At 39.0% G+C, this 13,391-nt stretch overlaps 1 protein-coding gene across 1 annotated transcript in view; it reads right to left on the bottom strand.

Annotated features, from left to right (window-relative positions):
* LOC136887200 (transcriptional regulator ATRX-like) overlaps positions 1 to 13,391 on the bottom strand; it is a 199,284-nt gene that overhangs the window by 103,074 nt on the left and 82,819 nt on the right. The window contains exon 3 of the mRNA XM_068230347.1: positions 9,232 to 9,435. Coding sequence (XP_068086448.1) covers positions 9,232 to 9,435 — 204 coding nt within the window. The remainder of the gene's footprint in view (positions 1 to 9,231; positions 9,436 to 13,391) is intronic.

Here is a 13,391-nt window from a genome sequence, read left to right as displayed (position 1 = left end):
TTGGTTGCCAGCGTTTCGCCCTCGTGTGCTAGGGTGGGCTCATCAGTTGGTACCTAGCACACCTACCAATACGCTGGCAACCAAGAATGAGTTAGCTGGAAAATTTATAATGTCCAATAATGGACCATTTATACTGGTATTATAAATTTACTCATTCAGGACAAATATTTCAGATTCCCTATGGGAATTAACATCTATATCATCTGATGGCCAAGCAGGCATCAATTTTTAGTGATGAGACAAAGTCTCTTAGTGCATTGGCACTGCCGGTGGCTCCAGTTAGCCTACGCAGTGGCCTCCACGGTACGCACTAGCCAGTGTATTGGTAGGTGTGCTAGGTACCAACTGATGAGCCCACCTTAGCACACGAGGGCGAAACGCTGGCAACCAGGAATGAGTTAGCTGGAAAATTTATAATGTCCAATAATGGACCATTTATATTGGTATTATAAATTTACTCATTCAGGACAAATATTTCAGATTCCCTATGGGAATCAACATCTATATCATCTGGATGTTCAATGTCACATCAGCCGCTCAATAGCCAATACGAGGGCTTTGTTTCAAGCAAGATTGGGTTGGCCGAGCGATGCATTAAGATATGCCTGTGAAGGCGTTGCTACCCGTAAACTTTTCGGGATGCTATAACCACATGTAGCAAGCCTATATATAAGTGTGTATGCGTGTGTGGCAAGTCATTCTGATTCTCATTCTCATTCGACACTGGTGATCCCATGCTATTGTTCTTCAGTATCCGTTACAGAGTGAGCACTCTATAATTACAGATGCTTACAAGTTTCGGGTGGGCATTCTGTAAAAGACACCACTAAGTGTTTATTTGTTAGTCAAACTCTGTTTTATTCTTCTATGAGATTATTACAGTGAGTGTGGTGGTGTATACTGCATGCACTTTAGGAGTGGATGTGTTGTGCACAGAGCTAATTCTTGCTTGAGGAAATTGTCGACCGAATATGCAGTACTTCAGTTGGAGAAACGTGAGGAGCCACACTAAACTGTGCTGGAAGCTGGGATGACTCACGGCATCGATGAAGAGCGGTACTGAAACGGGAATGCCCTGTCGCCGTTCATGTATTTCTTGAGGAGAACGCACTAACACCCGACTGTGTGGATTTAAAATGAGCGCCGAACGCGCAGGCATCATGGAAGACAGCATGAAAGTGATCACTCGCTGCAGAGTACCAAGGCCAAGTGACGTCACGCCGAAAGTTCCACTCGGTTCGATGTCATTATCTCACAAACGGAATGTCAGATCGTGATTTGAAGAACGTCACCTTGTAGGCCTGGATATAAAACACTACTGCCCAAAATTTCATGAAAATCGGCGGAAGGATGGTCGAGTTATGAATTTTTGAAGCAGCTCATATTTCCAGTCTGGCCGTTCGACCTTGTGCAATATAAGGAGCTCGCCAGCCCCAGAGTGGACAGTGTGTCACAGCGTGTCGGAGTGAGTGTATGATTTCATCATGAAGCAGCCGCCATGCTGTGCAGGCTAGTACAGTCCGTTACTCTGCCCGGCTAAGAACCGGTGATAGAACCTACGCGATACAAGTGTCGAACATATTCTCATCGGACTCTAACTTCGCGTACAAGCAGAAAACTTATTCTCTTATAATATCGGTCTGTTGAGCTGATTAAAATTATTTCTGTCTTGTGAAGTTTTCATTACAGAAACTATACAGCAATCGCTAAATATTTTTGAAACTGTGCTTAAAGTACTTAGGGCGTAAATACTGTGCTATAGTGAAACATTGTTTCTTCTTCAAGAGACCGTATTAGGTTATTTCGTGAAAGTGTGCCCTTGTGAAAGTACATTTCTTTTCAAAAGATAGTGTTAATTTGTGTCATAAAGCAATCTTTCTTTTCAAATACTGTGTTAATTCATGTAACTGTGCTAACATTTTCTTTCATAAAACTGTGCCGACATTCGCTTCGTGACATACTGTGCCTTTATTTCTTTTCAAGGGACTATGTTAATTTCCCTCGTGAAAGACTGTATCGCCGAGAAGTTGTGTTAAGCTATTTGGAAAACTGTTCCTCTGTGGTGAATTTATTTCTGAGAAACTATATGATTTTTTTTTTATTAACCCTCCGTTAAACATGCGCTCTGTTGTAACACCGCTACACGCGCGCGGACTCGTCAGTCCGCGATTGTTAGTAAGCTTCCATTCCTTTCATTTCAATTATTTTTTCAAGAATTCCTTATTTCTCTCTTTTATCAATCTGTCTTACATCGTAATTACTTTATTTGATTTTATTTATATTGATAAATGTGTATACAATCTACATTTACAAGAACATTTCAGTCCTTTAAATAAATTAGAAGTTATCAACTGAAAATCACAAAACTTAGCAAAACTAATTGTAAATTAACAATAACTGGTTATTAATTTACTCCTTGGAATAACATTGTAATCGTTACATTCTATTAATTGATGTATATCGCACGGAAGAAGTCACGACGTCGTGATGTTCTTGCCATGGATTAAGTGCATTTAATTTCATCCACGTTATCAACACCCGACTTCGTGTCATTATAGAAGGTAATCATTGAGGGTTTTGATCCATCTGAATCATCATCAATAGAATGGTCTTCATGGAAAGTGGATAGAACCAATACAACTTTGTCGTTCCTTGACTTGTATGACACAAGGGTATATATAGAGATTTGTGCATGTTACCATTTCTTGTAGCATTTCGTCGGTAAAGAACAATTGCAGATCTTCAACTGGCGTCTCAGTATTCATGGCAACTCCTACTGCTCCAGAGAAATGTTTTATAATATTATGTTCAGGTTGCCTGACCCTTCTATTGCAGGGCGATGTTTCCACTCGGCCCCGTCCTTTCCAACATATATTCCATGCTGCTCACTTTCGGTCACGTCCTCTTCGTACGTGGATTGTTTGCTCTCAGAATTATGATCACTATCGTTTACGACGTCCCGATCACTATAATCACTTGCACCAACTTCGTCGTCGTCCAATGACTGCTCGATTTGATCCATAACTCTCGGAATAAATCGCACCAACTCCTTGGAAAGAGGATGCAAAATAATTATTCATAACTCATTTTGTAATATCGTGTTTATCCCACTGTAAATAATCACAAGTAGAAAATATATCAAAATGAGCCCACTACTACACTTGTAGGTAATAAAAGTATATAATTTTATAATAAATAGTAACAGAAGAATGGATGACTTACCAAAACAGTGAGTAAAATTAACAACTCACCAATACACGCCTGCGGACACAGACTCCGCAAGTCTGCAGTTGACAATATAAACTTCCGTAATCAACAGCTCGGCGAATACTCAGACATTCTCACGCCGTCATGGCCTTTGTATTGTTGCAAAAGGAAGCTACAAGAAGGCAGCCCGTTCTGCCTTGCATTTTCCGCCTATTATACCAAAGAATAATAAAGTGCGGACTCTCACTCCGCGGCGCGTGTAACGGAGGGTTAAGACTGTGTCTTAATAGAACTTGGTTCTTTTTCAAGAGACTGAAAGTCATAAACTGTTTCCTTGCTGTTTTCATAGAAACTTTAATATATTTCCATGCGTATGTGTGTGTTAGATCATTGGATTTGCTTCTCCGTACTCATTACAAACAGTACGAAAGACAGTGTTCGTAGGACTTAATTTATTTTCTTCTTCGCACTGAGATTAGGTGAAGTTGTGTACAAGTGAATCTCAGAAAGTTCCAGATTATTTTCATTGCCTATCACTTCGCGTTCACCAGTGTCTATTTCATGAACAGTGTGAATTTCTACTATTTTCACGGAAATGTGATTTTGAATCCATTTTCTTTCCAAAAGTAATGTGCGTCCAACTCCATTTACAGTGGAACGTGTGCAGTTCATAAACAGTGTCTCACCACAACTTACAGTGCAGTAAGGTAGAGAAGTGTCGTATCAGGTTTTATTGAAATTCTGTGCGAACCTTTTACATTTCTCTACTCCCTTCATGGGATTTTAGTGGAATATTAAGCCAATCAACTATTCCACGCTGCACTCTCACCAGACGACGCCCCAAGTTCAAGTCTCCTTTAACATCACGGGTTGACAGCCGCCGTGGGATGACGTGGTACATCGGTGGGAGGTGAGGAGCTCAACAACACAGGACGACGCCGATGCCTTCACCACAACTTTGAGGACACTCAAACCATTCGTCTGTAAAGGTGATATAATTTCTGTGTTTTCTTTGAATAAACTGCAAGTTCCACTTTAAAAAACGAACTCATTTCACTACCCTTCTCTCTTATACTCTCTGAGCATGAACCATACACGCCTTGGCGTCAATCCATGCTCTCCACTAAGCTAAAGTACGGGCGTTCCTATTTCAGTACGTATAGAAAATTGTCATACTTATCTTTACTAGATAAGGGTTCTTCTTCTGTAGCAGTAAGCAGTGCAGAAGGACTGTTATCTGGAGGTATGTCATGTAAAATGTATATAGTGAAACTAATTGTATCTAAATTGTGGGTAGATGATTTATGGTGGTCTGCAGATGTTTGTGTATTTGCCTTTTTGGAAACGGCAAAGACAAGTTGGTCTCATCAAAATGTTTATAGTGAAACTAATTGTTTCTAAATTTTGGGTAAGTGACTCACTGGTGGTTTATAGATGTTGGTCTAATCACATGATGATTACTGTTGGTGTTCGTCATGTGTTATTTTGTTTTGGGAGTAAATTCATGTAGTAAAACCTGTGTTAAATCTTCTATCAGTAGAGTAAGGAAAAACCTGGCATGCTAACCAAATTTAATTTCAGGGATAAACTGTAACAGGTAAGGTTATAAAGCAAGTTTGGAGCATCGTCAGCCTGATGACCGTCGCCTTGGGATAGGGAGTTCCTTCATGCTCTACAGAGTTAATTATTCCTATAGATACGATACTGTATAGGCTTATGCCATGTCAAGAAAATAAGGTAAAATTCTTTACGTTTCGCTCTGCATCATCAGAAGACAATCTCGACCGTCCACGATAAAGGCTTCTTAAACAAATACTTTTTAAATTTAGACGTTATAATAGAAGTGGAAATGGTACGTTCATTCGCCAACAGATGGCTCCCTGGACGTGGCACAGTGCTAGTGTTCGAAGCGGAAGCTGACCGAACCATCAGTATCAGTCTAAGAGGTTCACATAACATGTGTATGTAACATATGACATTGACACAGGCCAGGAATGAAACATCTGGTGATGAGGAACGTTATGAATTCGGAAAACACAGAGATGAAATAACAATAGTGAAGGGACAAAGACAAAATCTTAAATGATGTAATAGATAACAAAAGTCCTCTTTATGCACAGATTCCAATTCTATTTTCTATTTTTTAAAAAAATTCCTTCTGAACAGTAATTTTTATAAAATATTTAGCACCAAATCAGTACACACACACGCGCGCGCGCGCAATCCCCGCCCCCTTCTCCTGCTGCCGGTAACTCCTCCTCGCGCCTTCTAAAGCTCAACCCCCTCCACTAAAACTTCACAAATACAACACACGAAGTAAGAGCTCGGCGACTGCCAGTTACTCTAAAGCCCTCAACATAAGTTGACATCTCAGCGGTCAAAGGGGTAAGTGTCAACACTTTCCATTTAACTTCCACTATTCAGCCCCTTAATTCCGATTATGGTCCTTCATTAAATTTTCAAAATAACTAATTACAGAATTTCACCATACACTTGCCTACCTACCGATTAACAACAACATTCCCTTTCGACTAGTACGCTCACCTCAACACGTTCAACAACAAAGAGCCACACCTATCACAAACTCTTCCTACAAATACTACATCAAAGAAGATGGCTTAATGACGTCTACACCAACTTCAATATAGCCTACAGCACCAGCATTCTAACTAATATTATCTTAAAAAGAACCAGGCCATATGAAAATTCTTCAAAATTTATAAGCATATAAATGAAAATCAATGACTATTAACTTCAACAATCAATGAACATTACCAATGCTCAACTTTCCTCAAGTTTTTAACAACACGCCATTTGACAATTAAATGGAATGTGCTTTCTGATTTTTAACTTTATTGTAATATCTTTTACTATCAAGAACCAACCACCTATGTTGTAATCTTCAAATAATTGTCATGTTTTTAGACTCACATATTAACACAATATTGTTAAGTAATAGTATACCACATTTTATTTTGTAATAGTTGTTTAACGATCACCAATCCATTTTACAAGACATAGTTTTTAACAGTATTCATAAGTCATTCCCAATCAGGTACCTGATCTATTCCTAAGGTAAAAAATGGCTGATGATGCCTACTATTGATAGGCGAAACATGTACCATCCAATGTATTAATTTTATGTTAACATACTGATAATGACAAAGTCCTAACTTTTAAGATTGTATTGTATTGTATTGAATAGGTGGGAGAATAATAAAAACATACTAGTGTTATTTAATACAAATACTTTCAATACGGACCCAAAAATGAATTTTATCACATGTAAATATCACATGTAATAATAACGGAATTACCTATGTAAATTCTTAATGGCTGGCAACCAGGTATTACTCAGTTCATAGCCAGTGTCCCTGTTGAAATTGTTAGGATTTCTACGTATTTCCACAGCTTCCCGTATAATCCTGGACCTGTAGTGTCTAGTCTCGAGCATCTTAGAACATGACATCATGATCCGACGATAGAGCGTGCTCAGCTATTGCCGATTTGTCTGGCTGGTTGAGACAAATATTACGTTCATGTTCCTTGATACGGGTACCAATGGACCGGCATGTTTGGTCAATGTATACCTTACCGCAAGTACAGGGAATTTCGTATACCCCAGGATGTAAAAGTGGGGACAATTTGTCATTGGATTTACTCAGACTGTGAGCAATTTTAGTGGGGGGGGGGGGGTTTTGCCAAACATGGTTTTTATATTGTGTTTGCGGAGGACCTTGGCAATTCAATCTGTGGTGTTCTGAATGTAAGGCAAGTAGGCAGTTTCCTTCACTTCTTCCTTCTGTGAGCTTTGCTTGGTCATTTCTCTGGGATGCAGGGTTCTATGAATCTGCAAATCGCTGTAACCATTACCCTTGAACGCAACTTTGAGCGTGTCCATCTCCACCTGGATATTTGATGGCTCACAAAGTCGTCTCGCCCTCTTGGCGAGCGTCATGAGAATGCCTTGTTTTTGTGCGGGATGCTGATGAGAATCTGCAGGAAGGTAGCGATTTGTGTGGGTAGGCTTACAACAGACGGTGTGTCCTAGGGAGCCATCCGGTTTCTTTCTTACTAGAACATCCAAGAAAGGAATGCATCCGTCCGACTCCATCTCCATAGTGAATTTAATTGAAGGATGTTGCTGATTTAGGTGGTTTAGAAATAGATGAACTTTCTCAGGACCTTCTGTCCAGACCACAAATGCATCAACAACATACCTCCACCATATCATAGGTTTGATGGGCGCCGAAGCAATAGCCTGCTCCTCAAAATGCTTCATAAAGAAATTAGCCACTACAGGCGAAAGTGGACTTCCCATAGCCAATCCGTCCATCTGTTCGTAAAAATTCCCACCCCACGAGAAATGGCTGGAAGTCATGCAGTGGTAAAATAGTTTAGTAATGTCCTCAGGGAACAGGTGTTCAATGAGAGACATGACCAAATCAATCGGCACTTAAGTGAACAAAGACTCCACACTGAAACTCAACAAAAGTGCGTTAGGTTGAAGGGTTATGGTTGACAGCTTGTTGACGAAATACCGAAAGTCCCTGATGTATGATTCAGTACGTCCTATGTGTGGCTGAAGCAATTTGCTTAGGTATTTAGCCAGAGCATATGTAGGAGAACCTATCGCACTGACAATGGGTCTGAGGGGAACATCCTTTTTATGGATCTTAGGCAGTCCATATAACCTAGGTGGCACTGCATCCCCCGGGGACAGATGTTTAGCCTCCTCTTTTAGAATTGAAGATTGCCTTTAGAGCCTCATGGTGGCGTTGGACACACGAGTGGTGGGGACACGTGAGCTCAGTCTGTAAACAGGCTCTGACAATATAGCCAAGATCTTATTCTTATACTCATCGGTGTCCATAACCACTGTTGCATTACCTTATCAGCTGAGAGAATGGTCAGTTCAGAATCATCTCTAAGTTATTTCAGAGCTCTCCTTTCGCCTCTTGTTAAACTGGGCGCGGGTATAACAGCGGACCTTATGAGTCTCACACATTTCTGTCTTAACTGCTCAGCCTCATCCGTAGGTAGTTTGTGGATGGCTGCCTCAACAGAATTAATTAACTCCTCTAAAATTCCCACTGAGGAGTTCTTAATTACCTCCATAATTAACTCCCTAATTAATTACTTACTTAAATAACTCCTCTAAAATTCTCATGCATGCTTGGTACCATCTGGGTAGACAGAATATGGAATGAGGGGGTATTAACCACGATGTGTAAAAAAAAAAAAAAAAAAACTATGTAGGACTGTTAAGATCAAGAAGCTCTCCCCTTTGGTCATATCATGAGGCACCCGGAGACTTACAACCTCCTCCAAGTAATCTTACAAGGGAAGACTGAAGAGAAGAGAGGTCCTGGGTGATCCCACACATCTTGGCGGGAGACCTGCAACAGTGGTTTGAACGAACAATTATTTCACTATTCCGCGCAGCCACCGACAAAACTAACAGAACCAAAATGGTCACCAATGTCCGATGATGGATATGACACTAAAAGAAGAAGAAGAAGAATATTTTTGAACACCCATTTTTGGAATATGTAATTATTTGTAATGTAAATATTTCTGTACCACATTTCTTGTATAATATTGTTAGTTGTTGTTCTGCCATACAATTAATAAAAATAAAATAACCTACACAAGTGTTTCTCATCAGGGTTCAATGTGATATCCCAACAAAGCAAATTTGAATAATGATCAGCTTAAAAAAGTAATTATTATTGCAATCTAATCTGCTGTAGCCGGGCTGAGTGGCTCAGACAGTTGAGGCGCTGGCCTTCTGACTGCAACATGACAGGTTCGATCCTGGCTCAGTCCGGTGGTATTTGAAGGTCCTCAAATACATCAGCCTTGTGTCGATAGATTTAATGGCACGTAAAAGAACTCCTGCGGGACTAAATTACGACACCTCGTCTCCAAAAACTGTAAAAGAGTAGTTAGTGGGACATAAAGCAAATAACATTATTATTAATCTATTGTACAATAAAGCTGATGAGATAATAGTATACATACATATAGCTAACAATTCCTTTGCTCGATATTCAGATTCCTGTTGTGTTATCTCCAAACAAATGGAAGTGGAACGGTGTTGGTTTTGTGGTAAATTGTTTGTGCTCGTGTTCCCTTCTCCTTCCTCCTCCTCCTTCTTCTCACTGTCATCACCACTTGATATCCATGGCTTGCCTTTGTTATCTGCTAACTTTCTTGAATACCGAGCTGAAAGATAGGATAAAAATGAACTTCAAATATGATAAGAAAGAACTTAGCAAATAATAGGATGAATACCTTTATAAGATAAGGCAAGAAAGCACCCAACATTAGAAAAAAAAAAGGAATTATCACATCTCCATAACAATAATTGACATAGGAAGATACAAAATTTCACCTCTTAAAAGAATGACATTAACTCACGGAAAGAAAGAACCATGAAAACTGGGAAAAAGGAAGATTTTTCTTAACCTCAAACCCTCACAACCCCACTGAATTTACTCATATATTTTCAGTCTCATGTTATTTACATGCCTGTGCCTGGAATTTTACATTTTACAATTCTAGTTCATGCTTTCCCATATGTTAACACAAGTAAAAGAAATAAACAAGTGTAAATCAAGTCACATACAGAAAGGAAGGAACATTAAAAGGAACACATAGTAGGAAAAACACAATGATTGGTCAGTGTGGAAAAAGAGAAAAACAGGAAGAAAATACAAAATGAAAAGGACAATCTCTGCATCCTCATACACAGCCATTTTCCACTTCTCATCAATCCCATTCATTTCCTCCTCAGCCTCTGACGAGCTCGTTTCCGATTCCCGATCTTCATCAGGATGGCGGACATCAACACTTATTGAGGGGCCCTCGACAGATATTCAGTCTTCCTGATGTGAGAGGTGCAGGATCAGAAGAATACAGGATAAGAACAGGAAAAGGGAACGGACAAAAACAAAAACAAAGACAAATACAGATGCTAAAAGACTAGAAACACAGGATAAACACGAAAATGAACCCAACGGATCAATATAAATAATGAAAAGGAACAAACATTCAAATCAAGTCATGTATAGAAAGGAACACACAAACAGGGAAGTACACAATGACAGGTTAGTATAGGAAGAGGAAGAAATAGAAAACATAAAACACAGAAGAGTGGGCATTCCTCCACGATGTGTTCTATGGTCTGCGATTCAGCACCAGTCACATCTAGGAGAATGTATTAAGCACCATTTGGTTTGGTCGTAGGGTCTTCAATGTTTACCATGCTGCTGCAAGGTGATGGTGTGGTGGTGATTATTGTTTTAAGAGGAAGTACAACTGGGCAACCATCCTCCACATAAACAGGGGCAAAGCGTCAGGGGAGACAGGGTAGACATAGAGTGTATACCCTTAACATTTTATGGAAGAAAAACTGTCTAGTTAATTCAGTTATGTTTTATACTATTAATTACTTCCAAATACATGACATTATTGTATTCCCCACTTTACTTATTTTCGACTCGCTTCGACAATGCTTGGGCTCAGGTCAGTTACACAAAGCACATAGATGAATGTAAATGCAGTCCATTCTGTGTATTTTTCCTCTGATTTTCAAAGCTTTTAGACAGAGCAACACTAACGCTATGTGTATATGTTGACTGTAGAACTATGACTTTCCTATAGTGAGATTTCTCCGCCCAGTAGACAGACTTGCCAGAGTCTCTTCTTGCTCTCATTGGCTAGTATTTGAATCTCAATTATGAAGATGCTCTTATTGGCTACCATCTCAGGCATACTTTTAATACAATAAATTTGGATTTACTTTCTTATAAAACATGTCTAAAAATAAAATAATGGTTTAATGATATTCAAATACTAAGTATAGCAAACTTACACCTAATAAATGCATTTTCTTGCCCTCCTATATTAGTTACGGTATTATAACCCCAGCAACTATTGGCTTCATTCTTAATGATGAACTCAAGGGTGTGTATACAGAAACAACAAAAATTGCTTATCTTGATGCAGTCAATTCCGTTAATGTCAGTTTCTAGTGAACGCGTTATGAGTGCCTTGAAATGAATTAAAACCTATTTAAGGAATTCGATGACCAACCAGAGACTGTCTAAGGGAACTTTAGCTATAGAGAAGGAACTGCTGTGGGAACTTAGCAAGACGTCTGACTTCAAGATGAGAGCAAGATATATTTGCTGAAATAAAGGACAGGCAGACTGAATTCATTTACAAGAATATTGTTTAAGGTGAGTTGTACGAAAATCTATTTACTTCTTATTTCTCTTATTAAATCTACATAACAATTGGAGTGGAAAAATTGAATGACAGAATAGAGAAGACACAATTAGATTATTAAGGAAGGTTCAACCTTTTCAATACAAAACGTGTTGTATAAGATGTTCACAACATCATATTTATTATATTATTAGAACCGGTTTCGACGCTTATTGCGTCATCATCAACTACAAAAATCACAAATGGGCAAAGTACATATCATAAAAATTGCATTAATAACTCTTGAATGGCTGAATACATATGATGTACTGCTTTTCTCTTTAAAGGCTAGAAGAAAATGAGTCTTAATTGAACAACAGAAGAGTGGACAATTTTACTACATTGTTTTTACTACATCGTTTAATTATCACATTCAGACTTTTATGTTCAAAGCATCAGATCAATTTTATGCACAATACTCACCCATCAAACTACTACGCTTTTATGTGTCACATCACATCATATTTTACTCATTTTCTTCTAGCCTTTAAGGAGAAAAGCAGTCAATAATTTGTATTCAGCCATGCAAGAGTTATTAATGCAATTTTTATGATATGTACTTTGCCCATTTGTGATTTTTGTAGCTGATGATGACGCAATAAGCGTCGAAACCGGTTCTAATAATATAATAAATAATATGTTGTGAACATCTTATACGACACGTTTTGTATTGAAAAGGTTGAACCTTCCTTAATAATCTAATTGTGAATCTCAGTTCAATACGGGAAAATGAAGTTTTTAACTTATAATAAAGAATAGAGAAGAGCCGACTAAGATAGTTTGGGCACATAAAGCGAATGAGCGACGAAAGAACGCCAAAAAAGGTGATGGAAATGCAAATCCAAGGAAGGAGAGGCCGTGGACGACCACGATTGAGAGGGAAGGATACCATCCAACGCAGCATTATAGAAAGAAACCTGGACTGGGACACAGTGTTGGAGGAGGAGTGGTGGATATACCAAAGAAAGTGGAGAGGAACCATATTTGCCCCTACCCGGCTACAGCTGGATAAAGGGAAATGATGATGATGATGATGATGATGATGATGATGATGATGATGATGAACAATGAATTATACTGCTATTTTTTATTGTAAAGAATGTTGTTATTTCACAACTCGCCGCTGCCTATTTAGTCTATATTTAAGAATAAAACTGTCACAGGTGAACAATGTAGTGGAAGTGGAAAATGTTTATTGAAGACTTTATTTGTAAAGTGTGGTAGTATGTTTTATTTGTAATGACCTAACCTGTACTGTGTAATATTTGTAACATATGGTATTTGTAAATAGTAGATTTCAGTTCTGTACTGACTGGCAGTATCCAGAAATGTTACATGAATTTTTGAACAGGGTGTGTTGCCTTTGGTTGGTTATGTGTTCTAGAAGGCATTTTCTAACTATTCTGGAAATGGAAGATTCGCGAACGTGCGTATTCGAGAAGCTTAGTTAAAGTTCGCGACTGAAAGCAGGAATTGTGATTGGTGAACCTAGGAGGGGATTGGAGGACTCATGCATTCTGATTGGCTACTCCAAGGCCAGGGTTTACCTACATATAGAGAGCGAGGCAGCGTTCGTGACAATTCGGTCTGTCTTGTCATGTCTTGGCCTGGTCTGCCTTAGTCTGTCTTGGTCTGTATGAAGTTTTACGTCGTGTGCAACGCCTCGCTACCGGGATGGGCCACCTTCGGGTAAGCACTCTGATTTCCGATCCAGCCTAAAATTTCCGTAATGTTCGGTTGCTATTTCGCATAGAAGTCTGCCCTAGCCTAACCTAGATTCGCCAAATTAATTATTTATGACGCCTTAGCTTTTCAGCTGAGCTTGCCTGTTTGTTTTCGAGGCATTCCCTTTTCTTGTTTCACTAAATATGTAGATTGTAGTTTAATATATTTACCTTAGGGTTTGCCTC

Source organism: Anabrus simplex, chromosome 1 (assembly GCF_040414725.1).
Source record: "Anabrus simplex isolate iqAnaSimp1 chromosome 1, ASM4041472v1, whole genome shotgun sequence".
Lineage (NCBI taxonomy): Eukaryota > Metazoa > Arthropoda > Insecta > Orthoptera > Tettigoniidae > Anabrus > Anabrus simplex.
Note: the sequence above shows the minus strand (reverse complement) of the source record. Positions and strands in the feature narration are given on the sequence as shown.